General features: G+C 41.0%; 4 protein-coding genes across 5 annotated transcripts; 2 read left to right on the top strand and 2 right to left on the bottom strand.

The window, feature by feature from the left end:
• Positions 1–23: 23 nt before the first annotated feature.
• Positions 24–4510, bottom strand: app (approximated). 2 transcript variants are annotated; one of them, XM_053746206.2, is made up of 4 exons: positions 4168–4510; positions 1534–2439; positions 934–1166; positions 25–280 (listed from the first exon to the last, which is right to left on the bottom strand). In XM_053746206.2, the coding sequence occupies exons 2-4, from the start codon at positions 2409–2411 to the stop codon at positions 78–80; spliced, it is 1314 nt and encodes a 437-aa protein (XP_053602181.1). In that variant the 5' UTR covers positions 2412–2439; positions 4168–4510; the 3' UTR covers positions 25–77. The 2 variants fall into 2 exon arrangements, with proteins under 2 accessions (XP_053602182.1, XP_053602181.1); XM_053746207.2 differs by lacking the exon at positions 4168–4510 and having other exon boundaries at positions 24–280.
• Positions 4511–4859: 349 nt separating this feature from the next.
• Positions 4860–10244, top strand: LOC128670504 (uncharacterized protein). Its single transcript, XM_053746209.1, has 3 exons — positions 4860–5536; positions 6762–7136; positions 7922–10244. The coding sequence occupies exons 1-3, from the start codon at positions 5212–5214 to the stop codon at positions 8170–8172; spliced, it is 951 nt and encodes a 316-aa protein (XP_053602184.1). The 5' UTR covers positions 4860–5211; the 3' UTR covers positions 8173–10244.
• A 390-nt stretch (positions 10245–10634) lies between these two features.
• Gp93 (Glycoprotein 93) lies at positions 10635–19997 on the bottom strand. The gene is made up of 13 exons (XM_053746205.2): positions 19818–19997; positions 19444–19533; positions 16311–16471; positions 15873–16127; positions 14787–14980; positions 14537–14666; positions 14061–14216; positions 13673–13924; positions 13325–13423; positions 12652–12891; positions 12391–12528; positions 11203–11424; positions 10635–11112 (listed from the first exon to the last, which is right to left on the bottom strand). The coding sequence occupies exons 1-13, from the start codon at positions 19858–19860 to the stop codon at positions 10753–10755; spliced, it is 2340 nt and encodes a 779-aa protein (XP_053602180.1). The 5' UTR covers positions 19861–19997; the 3' UTR covers positions 10635–10752.
• On the top strand, positions 16694–18057 carry LOC128670505 (uncharacterized). Its single transcript, XM_053746210.1, has 3 exons — positions 16694–16914; positions 17457–17598; positions 17794–18057. Exons 1-3 carry the CDS (start codon positions 16773–16775, stop codon positions 17927–17929), a joined length of 420 nt encoding a protein of 139 aa, XP_053602185.1. The 5' UTR covers positions 16694–16772; the 3' UTR covers positions 17930–18057.
• Positions 19998–23678: the final 3681 nt, after the last annotated feature.

Consider the following 23678-nt stretch of genomic DNA (forward strand, 5'->3'; position numbering starts at 1 on the left):
TTTATCCTTAAAATAATGTATATTTAATATTATGTACAAGGAGAGGCGGGCGCGTGAAGGGCGTGAAGGGCGTGGTGTCAGAGCGCGGCGCGGAGCGCGGTCGGCAGGTGCGGCGGCGGCTCCGGCTCGTCCAGGTCCAGCGCCGCGTCGATCATGGTGGTGTCGTGCAGCAGCCGCAGCCGCGACGCCGACAGCGCGCCGCCCGCCGCCACCAGCGGCAGCTCCGGCTCCAGGCTGCGGTTCAGGTACCCGCCGCCGAACAGATTGCGGTAGCTGCCGTCTGAGGGAACGGAACGGAACATACTTTACATTATATTCTGCTCGAATCCAATTCTATGTTTCACGACTAGCGCCGTTTCGAGTGCTATATAATGTATACTGACTAATACAACAGGAATATTTCTAACAAATATGATATCGTAAAATGTATAGAAATAATACATATCGATAAAAACAATACGTCATTTTATCAATATGATTAGATTACAAAACACATGATCGAATGAAAGGCGCTCGACTTGCCTCGTCTTGACATATCGTCATTTTTTTTTCTTATTAAGAAGCAGTACCAATTTGCTTTTGTTTTACCTAGTCAAGTACTAGGTAAAATAAAATGCTAAAAATGAAAAATTACATATTTCCATAAGATTTTGTTGTCGTCAGAGAGATCTTGTGGCTTTTAACGCCTGAAAAAGAACCAACATCTGTGCTGTAACCATCGAGAAGTTTCCTCGTTGGGAATCGATCCTGGATGCAACATTAGATTATACTTATCTCAATAATGCATAGTCATAGAAACTGAACCAACGTGGGAAATTTCAACTTTGTAGGACAACTGGAAGTAGGAGACACCTAGCTTGTTTGGACAGACAACAAACACCGGGACAGGTGAAACTAAATAAAAGCTTGTAATAAAAAAAATAAACAAGTCACCGTCAGGGGAGGCGGCTGCAGGTCTCGGTGGCGTGGTGACGGCGAGCGCGAGGGGAATGCCGTCCGCGGGGGCGGGGGCGGGGGCGTGGGCGGCGGCCGAGGCGAGGGAGGGGGCGGGGACGGGGGCGGGGGCAGTGGCAGGGGCGGCGGCGGACGCGGCGGGGGGAGGGGCCACCGCTCGCGCGAACACCGGCGGCAGCTCGTCCTTCAAGTCGATCGTGAACACGCCGCGACTGCAAACAAATTCGCTGTCAAAAAAATTCGCTATCGTCACAACATTAGCACACAAGTAAACTGTACAAAACAACGAGACATTCGCTCATCGGAACACACAATCAAGTCCTCGAAACTATTTGACTGGGTTTTTAGGTATAAATATTGAATAAAGTAGACGCTAGAACGCTGCCACCTGCTCTTCTGGCTATGTACGAGGACCTGAAACCGGCGGTTCTGCACCATTTCAAATTTGAGGAAAACTACCTAGTTTTCCTTCGGTTGTGAAAAATACTAACTTTCCATCGTTTACCTCTCTTTATCACATTTAAGTCTTCAAAATCTTTATTTATATATTCGTGAAAAGTATGTATTCGAGCGTTTTACCGGTCAATGAGGCTGGGCGCGAGTGGACCGCAGAGCACGTGCCAGCAATTGGCGCAGGCGTTCCCGCGCGAGTACGGGTTGGGGTTGGAGACGCCGCGCCGCGACGAGAAGGAGCCCTTGATGTCCTCGTTGGTGGTCTGGTCCGTGGACGCCAGGTACGTGTGGAAGCCGGCCAGCCCCAGCACCGACCACACGGACAGGAAGCAGACGGCCGCCACCACCGCGGACGCGGGCGACGACCGCAGCGCCGCCGCCAAGCCCGCGCCGCGCGCCTCCAGCGCCAGGTGCGTCACCGCGCACGCGAACACGAACACCGCCAGGAACGACAGCGACACCACGAACGTGTAGAAGTAACGGTAGTTGCGCTTGCCCACGCAGTTGCCCACCCACGGGCAGTGGTGGTCGAAGCGGTCCACGCAGTTGTCGCAGAGCGAACAATGCGACGCACGCGGCGGCCTGAACATCTTGCAGGTGAAACAGTACTTGAGCTTGACGGGGCGGCCGCGGACCAGCACCTCGCGCGCGCGCGGCGGCGGGCGGCCGGCGCCGGCGCCCGGCGGCTCACAGCCGGCCTCCAGCGCCGCCGCCTCGTGCGGCGCCGCGCGCGGGATGATGCCGGGGTCGCTGAGCGCCGTGCGCAGCAGCGCCGACAGCGTGAACACGAACAGCGCGCCGCCGGCCGCCGGCACCGCGGGCGACACGCGCGCCGCCAGGTAGGGGCAGTCGAAGGCGAAGTGCAGCGCGCACGTGCCGCAGATGAGCGCCAGCGTGAGCGCGAACACGCCGGGGTGCGGCGCCGTCATGAGGCGGCCGTCGCACCAGAAGCGGTTGCGCCCGGCGAACACCTCCCACTTGCGCGTCACGCGCCGCGACGCCATCGCACCATCACCCGCTGCCCCTCCACCTCTGAACATACATGGCTCTAGTTAACAGATTACTTGTAGTTACTTAAAACGAGGGTTCCGTAAAATCCGCTACATACGTGAAACGAATACGACAGTAATCAATTTTTTTTTATGTCTTTATGTTTGTTTTGCTTTGCTTTCAGATTTATTCTTCTGGACTTGAACTTTTTTATTGGGTAATTACTTGGTAATTCAAAATAATCCAATATGGTTAAACCTCTTTAAGTTGGACTTGTGGTCAATTGAATCTAGGTATCCCTACTATCTTAAATACTATGTTTTGTAACACAAGTGATAAAAAATAGTACAGATAATATGGTATGGTATATATATATATATATATATATATATATATATATATATATATATATATATATATGATATATATCCATATTCATAATATAGTGGATATTTTTTTTCAAAATATGTAAGATTTGTATTATGAAGTGATGGGAATCGAGTGTGTCAAACGCACTCAAATGACCAACCTGGCGGTGGCGTCGTGGGCTGGGTAGTGAGCTGAATCATGTGTCACTTCGTGAATACTTGTTCACATCTACATATTTTTTTTTTTATTCAGCACATGAACGATACGGTAGATTTGAAAAAGTATTCATGAGACATAACATCTACATATAAATTTTGATGGATCTTGTGATCCAAGTGCTGAATAAAAAAATATATATGTAGATGTGAACAATATCATACCCTACTTTGATATACTTTTTGATTATCTACATTATGTACTATTAAAAAAAATTGTAAGGAACAATAATGGTACACCCTTCTGGCATGTTAGGGACCAACACTGTTCAAATGAATTTCTTTCAGCTCAGCAATGGTCTTTCCGAAATGCCAGTAGTTTGTAGCTTGTGAGAAATTACTATTTAATATAAAAATGGATGTGAAAAAGTGGCTATTTTCCTTCTAGTCACATTAGATATATAATTCTAATGTCAAAAAGAATTTATGTATGTATAGATTAGACATAAATGAGCTCAGAGGCTATACACTCTACATATATTAACCTACCATAAGGACATGCAATGGGCAATGACAAACAGTAAATGAGGCGGGAATAAAATAGCTGTGGCAATGGAATTTCATAAAATTTGATTTAAAAAAGTCAAATGGCTCTAAGAAGTCTAAAGTATATTCCTTAAGACTATAGCTATGAAAATAACAGAAGTAAACTACTCTGTTCATCAATCTGAATGAACTCGATAAACCACCAATAGATCGTGTAAACCTGAGGAAGGTTTATGTATTAATGTAGTATCTCAAGTAGTATGTATCAATGATGATAGTATGTCTACATATTATAGACAACATTACTGATGTTTGTTCATGCAATACAATTTTGAGTGTTGAAAAAACATATAGTTATTTATTTTTTATATATGTAAAAGTAGGTATTACATTTGGTAAATATAGAATTACAAATTTATTATATTTAGGTACATGGGTGTATGTAAGTAGGGTGTGGGTATTATTGATATGATGATAGTTATGACTCTATAACTTAGTAATTATAACTTCCATTCCATTACATCCATTACATATCATCAAACATCTTATGACGAAATGCGAAAAATATAAGAATAACAAATTAAAACTACCTGTATGGCTATCAAGGATAACGAGTGAATCGCGTGATTGGTGGTTCCTCACAGGATGATGTTATCACTAAGTGATTCCTGTTGGGGTAAAATATTCTGCATAAACTTACCCAGAAATATCTGTGAAATAACTTCGATTAGAGATTACAGGTCACGAACAAAACCGGGGTATCATTATTTAGTGGACAAGTTTTCTAACAATCTCAGTTTGATGAACGTCGTTTTTTGTTATCAAATTTATTAGTCAGAAGAGTGCACTTTACAGATTTATAGGTTCCACTCAAAGTATTTACAGTTAACAGAGTAAAGATAATATAAAATCAGCCTGCTTATAATATTTTTAAAGAAAAACAATGTGAGAACTAAAAAAACTTTCTTCGTATATATTTCTTTCTTTCGTTCGAGTTCACTCACAGACAGACTAGTCTGTCATGGTCATGTCACAGATCAGACTATTAACGTTTTTAACACCACTCACAAGATGCTGCGAAGATAACATATAGTTGCAGCCAACCAATCATACATAAGTGAACATTTAAGACATGCCTAGTTCTTAATAAAAGACAAAGAAAACTAAAGACCACGGATAATTTAAAAACTAGGTGGGTAAAATTTACCTATCTATTTAAATTATCTTTATATCCAAGAGGAACTTTGTAGTCGCATTCCTAGCAGTGGCAGCCATTTTAGTCGACGATTACAGTTTAGGTATGCACGTTTTTCTTGTAGATATTTCCAGTCCATATGTTTCTTTGGTCATTGTCACGTGACGTCACAACCATGTCACATCACAACTGATCGACATCTGACATTACGTGTGACAGCCTGAAAATATATGTTAGCTGTAGGAACTATCCCTTGGTAAAATCTCGGATAGGAATCTACCTACCTACTCTACCTAGGTGCTTAGTGACGTAGAGGTAGTGATAGTGAGTGAGCCACTCACTCATCGTCAAAGTTATAATAAAAATTACGAAACTAACAAGGACAACTTCTCGTACCTCTAACTGCCTAGATTAAATACAAATAGTGTATTTCTACAATGAATTGTTGAATGAGAAAATGAACTTGAAACGAAATGTCACATAGAAATTATACAGTTATTTTGTGATCATCGGTGACCAAGTCGAAAATTGAAAGGTACAGGACTAAACATGGGGTTGGAGGGAAGTCGGCGCGAAGCGCTAGTCGTATGCGGACTGTGCGCGGCGTGGTATACAGTGAGCTCAGCCTCCAACGTGGTGGGCAAGCTGGTGCTGACAGAGTTCCCGTTCCCGGTGACCGTAAGCATGGTGCAGCTGCTGTCGATCGTGGTGTACTCGGCGCCCGCGTTCCGCGCAGCGGGCGTGCGGCGGACGCCCGACTTCCCGCGCCGCTACTTCTGGCGTGTGCTGGTGCCGCTCGCCTGGGCCAAGTTCTTCACCACCATGTTCTCCCAGATTTCCATATGGAAAGTGCCCATCTCATATGCTCATACAGGTGATCATTATGTTATTATGTATATGTAGGTGTATGTTGATTGCTGACAATAATGCATTGGTGTTTCCATCCAGATAACCAAAATCACAACTTAAGAATATCTATCAAGGTACATAAATCAAAGTGATTGAAAATTAGAAGCAATATTTTTCATTACTTCATTCATTTTGTTAGATAAACCATGCATATAAATTTACACAATCTTAGAAAACCACTCATTTGAATAAAAAATATGATATAATTAATATGCACTTCCATATATTCTATAGTGCAGCTGGTCTCTTAGTGCCGGTCATTAGATGTTTTAGATTTTATAAGTTTTATATGTGAAGATAAAATGCTTATCAGCCTGAACAATTCTCTAAGGTGCCATTTTCCCATGTCTTATACATATATACTATTGAAGCTATACAATTCCTCAATATCATTTAATAAACACTTTCTATTAAATAAACAAAAAAATAACCAACTACCACATCTATAAGTTCTCAGATAATTAAAATTCACTAACTTCATTATTATTAACTGTGTCTAAGAGTAGGTGTTGAGTTCATGTACTCAATAGACAACAGTATGTCAATATCTACAATAACTTGGTTGGGCTCTTACTTGTATGGTTTCTCATTAGGATCACCAATACTCCAGATCTTCAATGTTCCTATGCACAAATTCTAGATTTGTACTGAAATCTCATGTATTTTTACATACAGGTGCAACATTGAAGATCTGAAGTACCTAGTGAGATATTTAATATTAACTAGGTATATTAATAAAGAAATTGCAGTACCTTACCTACCTTAATACCTTAGACTTGAAATGACTTTACTTAGAGGCTTCATTACTAAGAAACAAACAGCTTATTAATTTACTATTTATCTTACTAGCAAGAGCTAGTAGTAAGATCTAGCAAAATATATCTTGGTCTATGTTGAACGACTTGAAACAACATCATTCTCAAATGTGCTAATAGTTTGTAGTTTTGAAAAAATACATTTTAAATTTTGATGTGAAAAAGTGCCTGTAAATAATCATCACTTTCTAGTAGTGTCCATGGATTGCAGTGTTTCATTTGCCTAGTGGCAGTCAGAGATGGAAAAGTAGTCAGATTAATGATTAAAGCACACGGTCGGTGCGAGTGCAATGTGTCTGCTGCGTAAGCGTCACGAAGGGAAAACATTATTTTTAACGAATATTTGGTAAAATCGAGTGACAAGTCTGGTCGCAGTGAAGGCGACGACGCCGCTGTGGACGGCGGGCCTGGCGTTCGTGCTGTTCGGGGAGCGGCAGCCGCGCGCGGTGGCGGGCGCGCTGCTGCTGATCGCGGCGGGCGTGGCGGTCGCGTCCGCCACCGAGCTGCAGTTCGACGCGCTCGGCCTCGGCGCCGCGCTGGCCGCCGCCGCGCTGCTGTCGCTGCAGCATCTGTTCTCCAAGCGCGTGATGCGCGACACCGGCGTGCACCACTTGCGGCTGCTGCAGCTGCTGGGCCGGCTGGCGCTGCTGCTGTTCCTGCCCGTATGGCTGTGGCGCGACGGCACCACGCTCTGGCAAGAGGCCGCCTGGCTGCACTCCGCCCACAGGACGATGCCCTTACTCGCTTTAGGTTTGTTTTACATATTCATTTAACGGAAATATACTCCTATTTACACTCCGACTGTCTCTTCTAACTACCTATCTATATTCTATATCTTTCTATCTATTCTTCTATATCTATTGTCTTAGTAATCTACATATATTTCTCAACAGTTTTAAACTACTATGTCATTAATAGTGAAGACCTGTTGTTGGCAACTTTCCCATTTTCATTATGGTAAATAATTACTGTAGGATTTCCTTAAAATAAAGACCTTCACAGGCACTTGTTCATGGGAATTTTTTCAAAAGCTACAAGGTATTTTCATCGGGCAACAAAATCGGTTAAGCCGTTTTTGAAATATTCACAATTTTGTAAAATCTCATCAAAATTTATTTTACATGACCCGCCCAATCCCACTTTAGTTTCTACCGGACGTCAGTTAATTGCGTGATGGAGCGCAAGGTGTTATTTCTGACGCGATCCGGCCTCTTTATACCTAATATGCTACGCTCCATGGCTCTTTGGCAAACCTGCAGCTTTTGTTTTTGTTTTTTTAGTCAGGGACCAAGTTTGAGCGCCGTAGGTTAGGATTGGCAAGATACACAGGTCGATGACTTATAACTAATATTATAAATCCGAAAGTAAGTTTGTTTGTTGCCTCTTCACGCATTGTCTACTTAGAGCTAGACGTATAGTTTAAACATCAAGTTCGTTGACACGGACTTTTAAAACTAGTTTACAAAAGACCATGATCATCATCATCATCCAAATTTGAAGTGAGATTGAAATAATCGATGAACGTCGGTGCGCAGACGGCCTACTGGCGTGGCTGCAGGCGGTGGCGGCGTTCAGCGTGCTGTCGCGGGTGTCGCCGCTGGCGTACGCGGTCGCGTCGGCGGCCAAGCGCGCGGCTGTAGTGGCCGCGTCGCTGCTGGTGCTGCGCAACCCCGCGTCCGCCGCCAACCTCGCCGGCATGGCGCTGGCGGCGGCCGGCGTGCTGCTCTACAACCGCGCCAAGCTGCGCGCCCGCTCCGACCTCGCCACGCCGCTGCTGCCGGTCTGACCGGTGCGCGGTGCCGGCGGCGCCGTTTGTATATCTATCCTACATATTATGTTTCAGAGTATACATCGGTTTACAAATGAAATGGTGATAATGTAAATATCGAGATTGTTACCAACGTTCGGTAATTGTTTATATAAATTTTGTAATTTCTTTGGATTTCTTTTTATTTTCGAGTGGGTTGACCCTCTCGATTTAGTTCTGCAGGGGTGTTTAAATATATGTTAGAATAATAAAAATAATAATGTATTAATTTATGAAAAATATGATGAACCACTTAAAGCTGAATTGTTTTAGGTATACCATTGCCTTAATCTTATAACTAACTTCCGGTTCCAGGTATAAGCAAAAATTAGTCTGATTGATGATGAAGGATTACCTAGTTAGTTAACTTTACCAGACCTTTGGACATACCAGATTAATGGTTGGATATTAGCAATGAAAAATAATCATTTTCAATAAAAAATAATCATAATGCAAGACTTATTAGATTACAAGTAATCTTATGTGTTATCATGATTAACGTTCTGCTTAGCGAGTAGGAACTCTCCCAACGAATCTATTTTATTTTCTTCAGACAGGTGTTGCGCAACGACCACAGCATTGGTGGCCAACATTACCTTAGAAGTGTTTGTTGATTTGCACTAATTTAAGTGCTAGTATTAGAGGGCTCGATTCTGTGGAGTATGTTCTGAGACGGTTGTTGGCTCTGAAAAGTCCTGGCCTCGTCTGGGCTGGGTGACCTCTCATGATGATTAAATTGTAATTGTTGAATGTAGTTGATAACGCCCAACTCTGCCTGAATTTTAGTTGCTAATGCCTGCCTAACATCAAAGGGATATAAGTACTTGGATTCGGAAAATCAATTACTTTTGTTAAGAAATTAGCATACCACAGAACTTGCTTCCACTTGATATTTATCAGTACAATATTCAACAGTATGGGTTTTAAATACTTATTTTTACTCATTGTAGGTAATTACGAGAAAACTAAAGTCAAAGTGAAGGAGTTTATTAGTTAGATATGATGCAGAATAGTTGATTTATTTAGGTATACTTTATACATATAATATAATTAGACAAATATAAGTTAAATACGAACATAGTTCGTAACAGCAATGTGAATTTACATACCAATCTATGTATAGAAATATTCTGCCTATCTGTTTTGTTATTTAGTTTTGAGTGCACGTGTTCCTGTCAACGCACGCGCATAAGTCCATTTTTCAATTTTTTTTTTTTATTTTTTGCGTCTCATAGAATTCCTAATACTCTCCTAGGTACTCCTTGAAATGACACTAAGTCCTAACTGCAAGAGTCTCGCAGTCTTGTTCTTGCTCAAATATTTCACGGTCAATCTTGTTCTTGGTCTTGCTAAAATTAGGCGGTCTTGGTCTTGCGAAAATGCAAGGAACAAGATTAGGACTGCAAGACCAAGTTCCAATTTTGGGCAACACTAATATATATTTTCGTGAAATATACATGTAGTAATAGAGATTGTTTTTTTAGTTAAGAAACTTTGTGGAACACTTCAGTGTTCCACAAAGTTCGCTTCAGTTCAAACTAAGTTTACATGTTCACATGTAAACTTAGTGTGAACTGAAGCGGTGGTGGTCAGTGGCCGCCTGTGATTGAAAGTCCTAGGTTCAAATCCTACTGACGCCACATGAGTTTGTATATCATACTAATCTGACTCATCATTTTTTTAACCTAGTTTTAAAAATTTGTTTTTTATATGTTGTTTAGTAATAGTTGTAATCCGTTGTGTGTGATAATAAAATAAATGAATAAACACATTCAAAACAAGAAATTGCAAGTTGTCGCAGTTTGTGTTTAGAGCCAATAAGCTAATTTTCTATTATTATTTCAAGTTACTAATGTTTGGAACCAACTAGTAGTTGGATTAACAATCTGTTCAATTGAAACTGAGGCGAAAAGAAACCTATTTATTTGAATCTACATATATAGTTTGTTACAAACAGTATAATTTAAAGCCAGTATTGTAATAAAAATATAGATAAATTATTTTTACATTTGTTTTTTATAAAATAAATTGTACTTATATTATGTTTTTCATTTGGTATATTATTTGTATTGTTCAACTTGTCTCATTAGGTCACGAAGTCCTACTAAAAGATCTTATACCCATGGAATTAGTAGGTACTGCGTTACTTATTAAATTCATGCTTATACCATAATGAATTATTTCTCGGACCCGTAGTACCTACTATGAATCGTAAAATTTCGATGTACGATAACGCATGTCAGTGTCAAAATCAATAGAAAAATACAACACTACGGACCTCTATCGGATCGTAAACTGCGCAATGAAATGCAAAGCTATCTACGGATTTGGCTAGGAACAATTCTAATACAAATTATTACGTGTAGTAAATATTACCAAAGTTCGTCGGGAATAAATTCGTATCATCCGTATATGGGAAAATAAGAAACGAAACAAACAACTGTACTATAAAATAAATATTTATTTACATTACTAGGCGACCATCGCGTCCGAGAACGAGTATAAAAATGCAGTCAGTTCTTCTCGGGCGCTCCACGCTCCCGCTCCGGGCCGACACGCCTACAGCTCGTCGTGGTCGTCGCCGCCGACCTCCTGGTCGTCGTCGCCGACTTCCCGGTCGTCGCCGCCGACCTCCAGGTCGTCCTCGGGCTCGGGCTCCGGCAGCGCGTCGCCCGCGCCCAGCGCGCGCTGCAACATGCGCTCCACAGTCTCGGCGAAGTCCCCGGCCTGTCCCTCCTGCAGCATGTAGCCCGAGCGCAGCGCCGCCGTGCGGTACAGCGTGCGCGCGGCCTCCAGGGCCTCGGCGCTGTCGGGGTCGGCCTTCACTCTGCGCAGCAGCTCCACGATCATCGGGTGCCGCGGGTTGATCTCCAGCATCTTCTTCTGCGTGAGGTGATGTCTGCGCTGCGCGTCGTCCGCCTGCGAACATCGCATCGTGTCAGTATCGGTTGTCCACTAGCAGCTCGGTGCGGGGTGGCGGGGTGCGGTGGACGTGGTGACGAGACATACCTTCTGATGCGCGTTGGAGAGCGCGAGGCGCTCCATGTTGCCGGTCCAGCCGAAGGCGGAGGCGGCGAGCGCGGCGGGCGAGCGCGCCAGTCGCCGGGACACGGCACAGCGCGACACCCACGCGCTCAGTCTGTCCGCCAGCCACGAGGTCAGCGGCTGGAACTCCTTCTTGTACGCCTCCAGTCTCTCGCGTTGAGACTCGCTCTCCTCCAGGTCGAACACCTGGACAGTACGTCACTTTTACGATCGAAAATGAGCACTTCGCAAAATGTGGAATTTTACATACTAACAGTATATTTTACATACAAAACTTGTGCAAAAATTCGGTATTATTTTGCATTTTATTATATTACGATTACAGTGTGAAGAGAGCCATTGTAAAAATGTATATATATCTTACCAAATAAGTAATTCCCTTTCAAATTTAAATATGGTAGATTTTTATATTACTAAACTTAATTTTACTGCGACCTACCCACATTACGTCTTCATTTTTCTTTACGGGTTGTGTTACAGAGCCAGTAACACAAATTAATCCATCAGTTATCTTATAATATAGAAACTAAGAAATTTTGATACACAAAATTGAACAGTTAACATATTCACATTTTGCGCCAAACCCCCGTCAAATAATACATTGCCAGTTTTTTATTTTACAAAAGAAGGCTTTATCAATTGTTATTGTGACAAGCATTTGTTTTCGCAAATATATCATTCGACAAAAACTGACTTGACAAATATTAATCTAGCTCTAGCTATGACTAAAACAAGAGCGAACTACCTAGCTTATGTCAACTGACCGCATAGCAACGAACGATACATAATGAACACGCTACTGTTTTGCTTCTGTCTAGTCTGGATTATTAATCATGGTAAAATTGTTAATAAGCGACTCAAAACTGCTCCAGAATCGTTGGGGCGTGGATCAGCGAATCGACCCCCATGAGACCCGCATCAAGTGTACAGCACATACATGAAGTAGAGACTTCATTATTTAACGTTCTTTTTAAATTATAATATGTATTCTTGTAACGTGGAACAGTCAATAAAATTACAGGTACAGCTGAATTCCCCTACGGCATACAAAAGTTAGCTTTCATTACGTCGACCTAAAGTTCAGCACGTCGACAGGATACGCTCTTATCGTTCATGAAATGGATGTGGTTCTATATAAAGTGTGCGACTGACCTCCTTGGCGATGTTCTGGAACTTCTTGCCGTCGTACTCGGGCAACGCCGCGAGGCAGTACTCGTCCACGGCCTCCGTCAGCAGCAGCACCTCCAGCCCGCGCGCCACCAGCCGCTCCGCGAACGGCGACTTCTCCACCTGAGACACATTCACTTCTATTTATTCCAACCTACTTCTCCGGACGTAGAGAACGACTCATTAAAGTCATTCGATCATCATTAACGAGACAATGAAATTAGACGTTCTGACGATGTCCAGTACCTCAGCGCGGGAGGCGCCGGCGATGTAGTAGATGTGGTTCTGGCCGGGCTTCATCCGCGCCACGTAGTCCTGCAGGAACGTCATCTCCGAGCTACTCTTCGTGGACTGGAAGCGCAGCAGCTTGGCCAAGCGCGAGCGGTTGCTGGGGTCCTCCATAATGCCCAGCTTTATGTTGGTGGAGTACTCCTTCCAGAAGTGAGAGTACTCCTCGTCCGGGATCTTCTTCAGCATGTCCAGCGCCTGCAAAGACACGAGTGTCAATACGACACCACGGTAGGGGAGCTCCAAGAAACAGCGTCACTATCGGAAGCATGTCATTTGTCTGCCATTATGGCTTTAAAAGAAGAAAAAATCGTCGAGTTATATTAATGCGACTTATTTTATGTAGTCTCTAAAGTTGAAATGGAAATACTGTAGGGCACAATTTGTCAAATACGAAGAAGCGGTGGTGGTGTAATGATTAAGACACTTGCCTGTACCGGGACAGGGAATCCTACTCGAGCCACATGAGTTTGTATACCAATTTGACTCATGTATTCATGACTCATGTATTTTTTAATCAACCACCACTTGCTCCGGTGAAGGACATCTTGTGAAGAAACCTGCACGTATCATCACGTAATAACAAAAAATAAATACTGTTTGTGTGGTCTTGTCAGTGTATGAAATGTACCTTCCGGACGAGTTTCTTCTTGATGATCTTGATTAGCTTGTGCTGCTGCAAAGTCTCTCGGCTCACGTTCAGCGGCAGGTCGTCGCTGTCCACGATGCCCTGGACATTCACACATTTATTTATATCTTCATATTACAACATTTATTTAAAGATAAAAAAAAAGGTTCGCGACAATAAATTTCAACGGAGCATTAAATTTATTGTCATTTTAGCACCATATTATCGGTAAAACAGCTCGTATTATAAAATGCTAATCGTCGGCACAGCGGATTTTATAAACGTCACTCCGATTATAGATTAAATTTGTACACAGTGCGCGCACGGAAAGCAGACAAGAGAAGCACAGACCTGTATGAAGGAGAGGTAGTTGGGCATGAGGTCGTTGAACTCGTCGGTGATGAAGACGCGGCGCACGTAGAGCTTGATGTGGTCGGTGTGCGCGCCGTAGCGGTTGAAGCTGTCGGCGGGCTGCAGGCGCGGCACGAACAGCAGCGCGCGGAACGAGACCTCGCCCTCCGCCACGAAGTGAGCGCGCGCCAGCGGCGCCGCGCTGTCCTTCGTCAGGCTCTTGTAGAACGACGAGTACTCCGCGTCGCTCACCTGCACATCGTCAGACATCATGTTTCTACATCTACATCTACATCTACATCTACACGCCGACTCTATTTGCTCATTTTGTTTTAATCGAAACTGCTTTCGATGATATTATCCCAATCGACAAAGCGAAACGGCATACCTCGCTGGGCTTGCGCGTCCAGATGGGCTTGTTGTCATTCATGATCTCCCAGTCCCACACAGTCTTCTCAGTCTTCTTCGTCTCCTTTTTCTCCTCCGCGTCCTCCACGACGCCGTCTTCGTCAGCTTCCGGCTTGTCAGTGTCGTCGGCTTCCTCCTGACAGCCGAAAGAATATTTACAATAAAAACACTAAAAGTTAAGTTTCTATGTCTACTAATGATACAAATTGAAAGTATCGCTTGCACTTGCACGTAATAACATTCTGACATTATCCCCAAGGTGAACTCAAGAGATGGGTAAGACAAACAATGCTTAGCATTAAGTATAGCCTACTATATCCTCTGTAAACATGTGCACAAAATATTAATCTCACACGCCTTATAAGTAACACATAACGGGAGACACAAAACACAATTAAAGTGACAGATCAGCGCACAGCTCTGGTACTCCCTGATTTGTGGCGAAACTGCACTCACCTCTTCGACGGTCTCGGTGCGCGAGGCCCACAGGTAGATGGGGAAATTGATGAACTGCGAGTATTTCTTCACCAGGGCTCGGATCGTGTCCGGCTGCAGGTAGTCTGCCGCTTCTTCCTTCAGGTGCAACCTGAAAGAGCATTACATTAAGAGATTTTTATTTAAATTAGTAAAAAAACGAGAGTAAACGAATTACATTCACTTACATGATTTTGGAAGATAAAAGCTGAAAGCATAAATGTGTACATACGTAATGTGCGTGCCGCGCTTCAGGTCTCGGCGCGGGTCCTCCACCACGCTGAAGGAGTTGGCGTCGGACTCCCACACGTGCTGCACGTCGTCGTTGTGCTTGGACACCACCGACACTTTGTCGGCGACCAGGAACGCGGAGTAGAACCCCACGCCGAACTGCCCGATCATGTCGTTCATCTCCTGAGCGCCGCTCTGCTCGGACAACACAACACCCTCTGCTGTATTCTCTTAGTGCACCGATCCAATCACACATGCTCTGACAATATTATGTATTTATCTAAACATTCATAGACGAATATAGGTCAAGTGTAGTAGTGTTTTATCAATTCGAACGATAGTAATTTTTTAACCGCCTGCTGATAAACTGAGGTAGATAGTGTTATACAAATTTCACTAATGGTGGTTATGACTAACAGGTAGGTATATGTAAATGGTATATGTAAATAACTTTAGGGAGATTTAACTAGCGATTAATTTACCTGTCAGGTTAGGAGTAACTATTAGTCGGGAACAAATGATTAGCTATGCCGCATCCGCCTGGCCCTGACCGAATGCGTGTCGATGGTCTAACAGCTGAAGATATTTATGTAGAAAGTGGTGAAACAGGCCCAAAATCACTCCAATGGTCTACTTAGATATAAGCAGGGTACACACCGCAGGTAATGTTCAAAAATCCCTCATTGAATTTATTTTCCAGGTTTTAAAATTTTCAGTAATAATGAGATGATACAGAACTAGCCCGCCCCGGCTTCGCACTGGTAAAACTATGATAAAAAATAGCCTATGTTAGTTCTGAAAGTTTCGTCTATATCTGTGCCAAATTTCATCAAAATTTGCCTTGTAGTTTTTGAGTCTATTCATTACAAACAAAAAAATAGAAATACAAATACGTTTTCTTTATAATATTAGTATGGAACTATGGATTAGTATGGATGTGAAAATAAAAACAAGACGACACTTTCTTTTTTTAAAGAAGTACTTTAAAACATTTGAAAAGTTTATGAAGACTTTAATAGCAAAATAATAAACACTAATTTTAGGATGGTTTATCTCAAAATTATCGAAACGAGGAAAGATGAAATACCTTTTCAGCGTCCTGCATCTTGGAGAGGAAGTCGGCGGTGCCGGATTTGGCGATGGTGCCGAGGTTGTTGATGAGGTCGTTGCGGGTCATGCCCAGGCCGGTGTCGATGATGTGCAGCAGCCGCCGCTCGGGGTCCGCCTTGATGCGGATGGCCAGCTCCGGCTCCGTGTCCAGCACCGACCGGTCCGTCAGCGACAGCAGCCGGATCTTGTCCAGCGCGTCCGACCCGTTCGAGATAAGCTCCCGCAGGAAGATCTGACCACACATCCAGACAAAATTTAGTTCTCCAGAACTTTCAACGATGCCTGATATATAGACGCAACAGCTGGAGTAGCTGCCTCTCTACTATTCAATAAATAAATTGTTGTAAACGTTTCAAGATGTGAAAATGCTTCATAATGATCTAATTAGAATCAAGTGAGCAAATGTAATAAATACCTCTTTATTCCTGTAGAGCGAGTTGATGATTAGCTTCATCATGCGGTTGACCTCTGTCTGGAAAGTGTAGTTCTGCGCGCGCGCCTTCATCTCGCGCAGCTGCGCCACACTCAGCCCGTCCGGCGAAATCGCCTCCTCCTCGCGCAACAACGCCTCCGCATCTACAGCACCATGCTTCATTACATTCCCTCATAATGTCAACACACTCGAACAGATACCTATCTAAACCGTATGTCGGCGCAATTCATAAAAATAATTTTAGCAACTAATAACCAGAAAAATAACACAAGTTTATCATTGACGACAAACTTTGAAGAACCCAGTTTTCTAGAAATGTTTTGTCAACAATATCAATAATCTCTTTGGTTACCAGTATCGATTAAACGACTGAGTTGGCAGTAAGCAACACTTCTCGTTACCAGCACGAAAACGATTTGTGTATAAGTTCGAAAAATCTGAGCTATGTCGAGCCCAACAAACGGGCTGCCGCCTCCGGTGGACACAGAGTCGAGGCCATTACACAAGAGTTCCTTCAAGCTAAGATTCGCGCAGTGCCGAGAACTCGGTCGTTCTGATGTGTCGCTAGTCAAGCCGCTTGGATTACGTCAGTACTCCCTAAACTCGACCCCACTATTCTCATGACCAACAAATAAATAACATTTCAAAAACATCTATCTACACTAATAAAAAGGATAGGTTCATCATCAGGATCATTAATAGTAAATATATTTCTTTAATTAAACATGAATAATCAAGAAGAGAGCAAACATCCTACTAATATTATAACGCGAAAGTTTTTGAGGATATGTGTATGTATGTTTGTTACTCTTTCACACATTAAGAAAAACTTAGGTAATTAAGTGTTAATGATTTACTTAAAAACTACATAACAAAAAGAAAGAAGAGTCTTAAATATAATGTACTTAAATACTAGTACATACAGGCATTCACATGGATTTTTACAGTAGAAACAGTTAAATGTGGAACATAATGTTGTAACAACTTCAAGATAGAGATTAACGACCTAAAAAATTAATTCAAAAGCATTAAAATGATAGGTAGGAGTTTTGTATCTATGTGATTGAATGGGTAAAAATGTTTGCATCATTTTTAAAACCTAAATGTGGTACCTATTATGGTTTTTAGCATCGACGGTGACGGACAAGTTCTACAACGTGCGGCGGGAGGAGGGCGCGGCGCTGGAGGAGGCGGCGCTGCGGACCATTCAGGACATGTTCCGGCGAGGGCCGCGCGACTGGCATCCGGCCCCTCGCACCTCCGCGCAAGAGTACGTCCTATACTAACCTCTTTAGCTGCTCAGCCTTCTTGTGCCAACAACCACATATTAATGGCACATTACTAAGTTAAGTATGAGCTAGTTCAATGAAAAATGCAAATATAGATGTGCACATTTTTATAATATTGCAACCATGCAGTGGATTGTTTTGTGTAAAAGTCTCACTAAGTACGATAGTCGTAGCAGGTACGGCTGGCACTGGGCGGCGGCGGCGCAGCCGGACCGGCGCGACCGGCGGCTGCAGCACCACATCGTGGACTCAGCCTGGCTCAAGGCCCGCGTACGAGTGCTGCACGCTGACGCACTGCTCAAACGGCGATAGTACATAATGTGCATCTATCATCTCAACTGATCCCTCCTGAACCATTTCAAGCTTCACTTCTATTAGGAATCCGAGAGTATAACTGTCTTGAAAACTACAATTTGAGCACTTCCAGTCAAGTTTCTTATACAGATTTTTTTACAATTTTTTTAATGAGCAAGCAAACAGTATAAAAACAAAATGAACAACTAAAAATTTTTAGTTTAGTTTTATTTATGAGTTCCTACTGTAATAATCACTCTGATCAGAAAAAATCCTGGCTATTCTTTGTATTTGAAATTTTAAACAGTTTATTTTATAGGTGTTACATATTTTTTGGAGATTTATCAATGGAAATTTATTTAAACATTTAATAAGATTAAATATATGCAATGGTTATCCTGCTGAATGTTTAGTAATCCAATATGAAAGAAAAGGTGATCAAAAATTTATTAGAAATATTATTAGGTTATGATATTTGAAAATAGAAAGCTTGGAAAAAAAAAATTGAGGTAATAAAAAAAAATATGTGGTAATTCCACTTCCTTTTTATTTTATCTACTATCAAGTTAATCAATACTTAATTATCAATGTGGATAAAACTGAAGGTCTTTGAAGTTTCTAATCTCAACATTATCCATTAATATTTCTCTAAATTGGCCCAACCAGTACAGAGAAGTTAGTGGGCTCCAACGCTCCATGACTGAGGAAGGAACCGGGAAATCACTCAGATGAGAGAGAGTACTCAAAGAAATCAAATTTCTATAATAAACTTACTTATAATTAATATATATAAAACTCTTCTGTTACTGGGTGACTGACTGACAGACAACATACAGCGAAAATTACTGGGCGCAGGAAACTGAAATTTAGTATGTAGGTTCCCTGGGGAGTGTAGATGAGCACTAATTATTTAATAATGTCATATTTCAATGTCAAAAAATTAGTTGATTATTATTGCTAATATAGATTTTAGAGCTTTTATACGACAGATATAAAAGTTGTCCTATGTCCTATGTACAATATGTATGTACAAATTAATTACAGTTATGATGATACTAGATTAAAACTTGGTTGGGCCATAAAACTAGGTGTCAGTATTATCATAAGTATGCCTTTTTACAAAGTACTTCTTCCAAATTAACACTAACATATCTCACACAACAACTAAACTTCATAATCCAAACATTATTATACCTAATATTTATTTTATAACCCTATTATATATATTTTTCATATAAAAAAGTTAAAACATACTGCCAGAATATGTTTTGTCACTATCACATTTTATAATATTTGAAATTGACTGAAAGAGACAAAATATGTTTTAGCTTAGAGTGTGTTTTGACTTTTTATGAATAATAGGATAAATAATTTCTAGACATTTGAAAAATACCTTCAACCATATGATATTGCAATATAGCTACTACCTAAAGAAAAAAACCTAATCCACTACTGCTGCTAAACAGTGGGGTGAATAGCATACAATTGTATGAACAAGTGTGTAGGTACATGAGTACGGTGCGGCGACTGACCTGTGCGCGACCCTTCTCGCGAAGCGCCGAGATCTGCATCCACCGTCACATCAGCGGTGCCTTCGCTCGTTTCCTGAGCGTAGCCCCATCCTAAAAATTTATAACAAAGAGATTTAATACTATTTGCGAGTACAAAAATCACATAAAACACGAAGCGTAGAGAAATTTCTGGCAATCTAAGACTTACCCCCTTCGGGACTAACACATGGTATCGATTTTTATAGTAAAACTAAACTACATTCATAGCAAAACAATTTTTCATTCAAAAACTTACAGGCAAATTACTTTTATTGTTGTAATATCGTACATAATTAGAAACCGGTGAAATGTGATTTTACTAGGATCATCGGAATATGAATATAGTTCATAGTTACCTGATAGAAATAAAAAGCAACCTAGCAATAAAATGTATTTCATTGCTAGATTTTGAAACACAGGTATCAATTGTAATTATTCTTATACGCACGCCGCCGGTAGAACTAAAACACCAAAATCGCCAAATCCAAATGAATGCGACGCGACGAAGCAAATGCGACACTTCCTGACGTAGCAATCAATGTGAATGTCACTTTATAGCTTCGTAGCGGTTTATGATTGGCGATGAAATTTTTTATCCAATGAACTACGACCACGGCATTACTTCGACAAATGACAGAGTATTGTAACCAAATGTCTTATTTTGATTGGCGTTCAGCTTTTGTTTTATTTTTTCTTTTCGAGCAGCTTATATCACTCATAGATTTAGAAAGAAAGGACTCCGCGCTGATGCTACGATTAAGTTACAAAATAAGTTTACTTTAGCTTTTCTCACATGCTTATTATGTCTATCTATGACTTTTCTATTCTACTACCCATAGACTAAGAAAGGTGCCCCGCGCGCGGTGCTACCCCTTTCTTTCTGTGTGCGTATGGGTGCGTAGTATAGGTAGTCACAGATTTAAATTTAAAAGTAATGTTTTTATATCTGTGAGTGTAGTTAACCTTGCATCTCCCCCATGGAGTTAGGTACTCCATATCGGACCATGATCTCACTATCAAGTCGATTCCAGTGTTGCGAACTTAGCAAGATTGGCTATTTTTTTGTGATAAACAGTAAAAACATTATGTTCTAATATCTGTGGCCATTACCACTAACTAATACCAAAAATAATGCTGATTAGTCATTAATCATCCAAGGATGCGATTTCATTTTCTTTTCTAACAATCGGTAATCCATGATCTAGCACAATGTCAACTGACAATCTGTCAATTTTCTTGAGGAAGGAATCATTTCCAAAATCAATCATTCATAAAATTGACATTACTACAGTACAGAGTAATTAATGTGAAGTCATAATAAAGTCATTCTTAGTCATAGTAAAACTCATTCTTGTCGTAAATCTGCAACAATATTGTAAATTTACGCTTTTTGCCTTCATTGGCAATGTTTGTGTACTTTAATTGTACCAGTAGCGCCATCTGCGCTGAGCTTTGCGTAATATGCCCTTTTACATTGATTACCTCATCTCATAATTTTTTTAACATCAACATAAAAACATTTACAGTGGAGTGAACCAAACAACAACAGTTTTTCATGGAATACTCCGTACAACTAAGTAGGTACTCCGTACAACGAAGCACTTACTAAATCCATACAGTTTTCACATATTTTTCATCTGACTCCTTAATGCTACCCTGCCAAAGCTAGGTACGCTACATCGTCGTCTTCACCTTTCTTTGTCTTTGGTTTAAAATACTTAATGTCAAATTAAGTGTCAAATTTGACATTGATTAATTATTATTGTGTAGGTACACAAAAAGACGAATTAATTAGTGATTTCGAGTGAATTTTATGCATTGTTAATTAGTTATTAAAAATTATTAACAAATTGTATTTTATCGTTTGGAAATTCTACCAGCGAATTGTATCTAATTACGACATGCCCTAGACTGTCGTGCTTGTCATGATGTTCATTCAATCACAAGAGGACTCGAAGAGTTCTCCTCGTATTGTGACTTCAAAGCGACGTATTGCATACAGAGAAAGCACGTGGAAAGTTCACAAATTTGATATTTGGAGCGTAGAACTAGTATGTAAAGTCGTGGTACTAAAGGTAGACGGAGCGTTGTTTATATGGGTCGGCGGTGGCGGAAACGGCGCATTGGAGTTGGGAGAGTTGGCACTGGGAGTGCCGGCAGCCAACTCACTATCAGGCCGCGGCGGGCTGGGCACTGCGCTCCTGGGCGCCGACGGCGGCTACACGGCGCTGGCACGGCGTCTGGCGGCCTGGCTGCGGCGGCCTGTCTACGTTAGCTCCAGTTGTGGCTACGATCGCATTAATGTGCCTCTAATAGAGCGTGGCCTCATTACAGAGATCAAGAATAGAACTGACTTGTTCCATTTGTGATTATTTCTTACTTAACTTTACTTAAGTTTGTAAACACCAAAATTATTAAAAAGTCTTTAATAATTTGAGATTCAGTGTTATTCTCTCTAAATCATGATATCAATTTAGGGATCACTTGCTTTTGTTTGCATCTTCTCCTATGTGGATTTCTCACCTACCCTATGTTCTTCTCCATTCTATGTGAACAAGATGTGTGAAGAGGTAACAAACAAACCCACTGCATTTCTAATATTTATAGTTACATATATCATCATATGATAAACTTGGTCAAAAATGCTTTTGTATTTGTGTGTTCTGCTCTAGAGGTCACATTTCTTAACCGATTCCCATGAAATTTTGGAGCAGGTTTGATATGAATATAATATAAAAGTTGAGACATTTTTTGAATTTTTTTTAAAATAATGGTGATGGCATAATGGTCCTAAGCACCTTTAGATTGTATGGCTCTTACGACCATTTTGTGTTTGACAATCACAACAAAATAAGATAGAAATTTTATTTTCTACTAGCTGTTTACTGCGACTTCGCCCACTTAAATTCCCTCAGGAACTGTCTTTACTTCATATTGAAATGGAATTAGGATAGTTGATATAAAATATCCATAGTGTAAGTAAAATACACACAGCGCCATCTAGTGTTTTATTACAAAAAATTTTATTAGCATTTAGCACCACCTTAAAAACATACAGCGCCATCTAGTGTTTTATTACAAAGTTTTTTTTATTAGCATTTAGCACCACCTTAAAATAAACACCGCACCATCTAGTGTTTCTATTATATGTGGCGCCACTTAGAACATAGGTTTTTTGCAAATCCCACAGGAACAATAGTTTTTTTCCGGGTTGAAAGGTACGTAGGTAAAGGTAGGTCTCCTTTTCCATACTCTAAATTATATATATGAGAAATTTCAAGAAGATTGGTTGCGTAGATAACGCGTGAGGAGTAACAAACATACTTTCGCATTTAAAGTATTAGTTGGGATTATGACATAACTACGTAGACAGATAGGTATTTTAACCAGCAATGTTAAAAGATGGATAGCCAGTTGTTTACAAAGAGACCTGGTTAATCTGGTTTTTACGTTTTGCGCGAACAAACATACCTATCCCACTTACAGTTTTATTATATGTATAGATTATAGAAGATAGAGATAGATATTTATATTTTATGGCCGGTATTTTGAAGTTGATTTTAGAAGTTTTTTAAAGTATCTATTGGTTTAGTATCTCTATAGATACTAAACCACTATTATATATATATTGGTTTAGTATCTCTATAGATACTAAACCACTATTATATATCTATTGATTTAGTATCTCTATAGATACTAAACCAATAGATACTTTAAAAAACTACACCTATGTGTATCTAGAGAAAGATAAAAAAATATTTATACTTATACTAGGTATATTGGGGGTCTATTCTTCTTCGATATTTTAAATATTCATAAACACAATGTTATGGAAATAAATTTAACTGTACAGACAAAGTGTAGTAAAGATAGGTACTTACCTATTACAGGTGACGCTCATCAGACCGAAAAAAGTATGTTAAGGCCTCATTTGTATATTTCCTAAGTATAATTTAGCTGGTCCATTGTGACTCTTCGTCAGTTGTTCAAGATTTTAGATTTTTATACTTACCTGCTTTAACAGGAAATGTTCATCGGGCTGTACAACTTTTGACGACCTCCGTGGCCTAATGGTCATCATGCCGGACTGCTACACTGGAGGTCCCGGGTTCGATCCCCGGTCAGGTCAACATGGGAAATGATCTTTTTCAGATTGATCTGAGTCTTGGATGTTTATCTATATATGTGTATATTATAGAATATAGTATCGTTGAGTT

Source organism: Plodia interpunctella, chromosome 6, assembly GCF_027563975.2.
Source record: "Plodia interpunctella isolate USDA-ARS_2022_Savannah chromosome 6, ilPloInte3.2, whole genome shotgun sequence".
Classification (NCBI taxonomy): Eukaryota; Metazoa; Arthropoda; class Insecta; order Lepidoptera; family Pyralidae; genus Plodia; species Plodia interpunctella.

Bases quoted from the DNA above. Each gene is read 5' to 3' on its own strand.
- Gp93 (XM_053746205.2), bottom strand. From the start codon at position 19,860: ATGAAATACATTTTATTGCTAGGTTGCTTTTTATTTCTATCAG. The intron at 16,472-19,443 runs GTCAGTCGCCGC...ATGGTGCTGTAG, and splicing joins GCGAGAAGGGTCGCGCACAG to ATGCGGAGGCGTTGTTGCGC. The intron at 14,217-14,536 runs GTGAGTGCAGTT...TTCGGCTGTCAG, and splicing joins GCACCGAGACCGTCGAAGAG to GAGGAAGCCGACGACACTGA.
- LOC128670505 (XM_053746210.1), top strand. From the start codon at position 16,773: ATGTCGAGCCCAACAAACGGGCTGCCGCCTCCGGTGGACACAGAGTCG. The intron at 16,915-17,456 runs GTCAGTACTCCC...TATGGTTTTTAG, and splicing joins AGTCAAGCCGCTTGGATTAC to CATCGACGGTGACGGACAAG. The intron at 17,599-17,793 runs GTACGTCCTATA...TAGTCGTAGCAG, and splicing joins CCTCGCACCTCCGCGCAAGA to GTACGGCTGGCACTGGGCGG.
- LOC128670504 (XM_053746209.1), top strand. From the start codon at position 5,212: ATGGGGTTGGAGGGAAGTCGGCGCGAAGCGCTAGTCGTATGCGGACTG. The intron at 5,537-6,761 runs GTGATCATTATG...GTCTGGTCGCAG, and splicing joins CATCTCATATGCTCATACAG to TGAAGGCGACGACGCCGCTG. The intron at 7,137-7,921 runs GTTTGTTTTACA...GTCGGTGCGCAG, and splicing joins GATGCCCTTACTCGCTTTAG to ACGGCCTACTGGCGTGGCTG.
- app (XM_053746207.2), bottom strand. From the start codon at position 2,411: ATGGCGTCGCGGCGCGTGACGCGCAAGTGGGAGGTGTTCGCCGGGCGC. The intron at 1,167-1,533 runs GTAAAACGCTCG...ATTTGTTTGCAG, and splicing joins GCGCCCAGCCTCATTGACCG to TCGCGGCGTGTTCACGATCG. The intron at 281-933 runs GTGACTTGTTTA...CCGTTCCCTCAG, and splicing joins TGCAGCCGCCTCCCCTGACG to ACGGCAGCTACCGCAATCTG.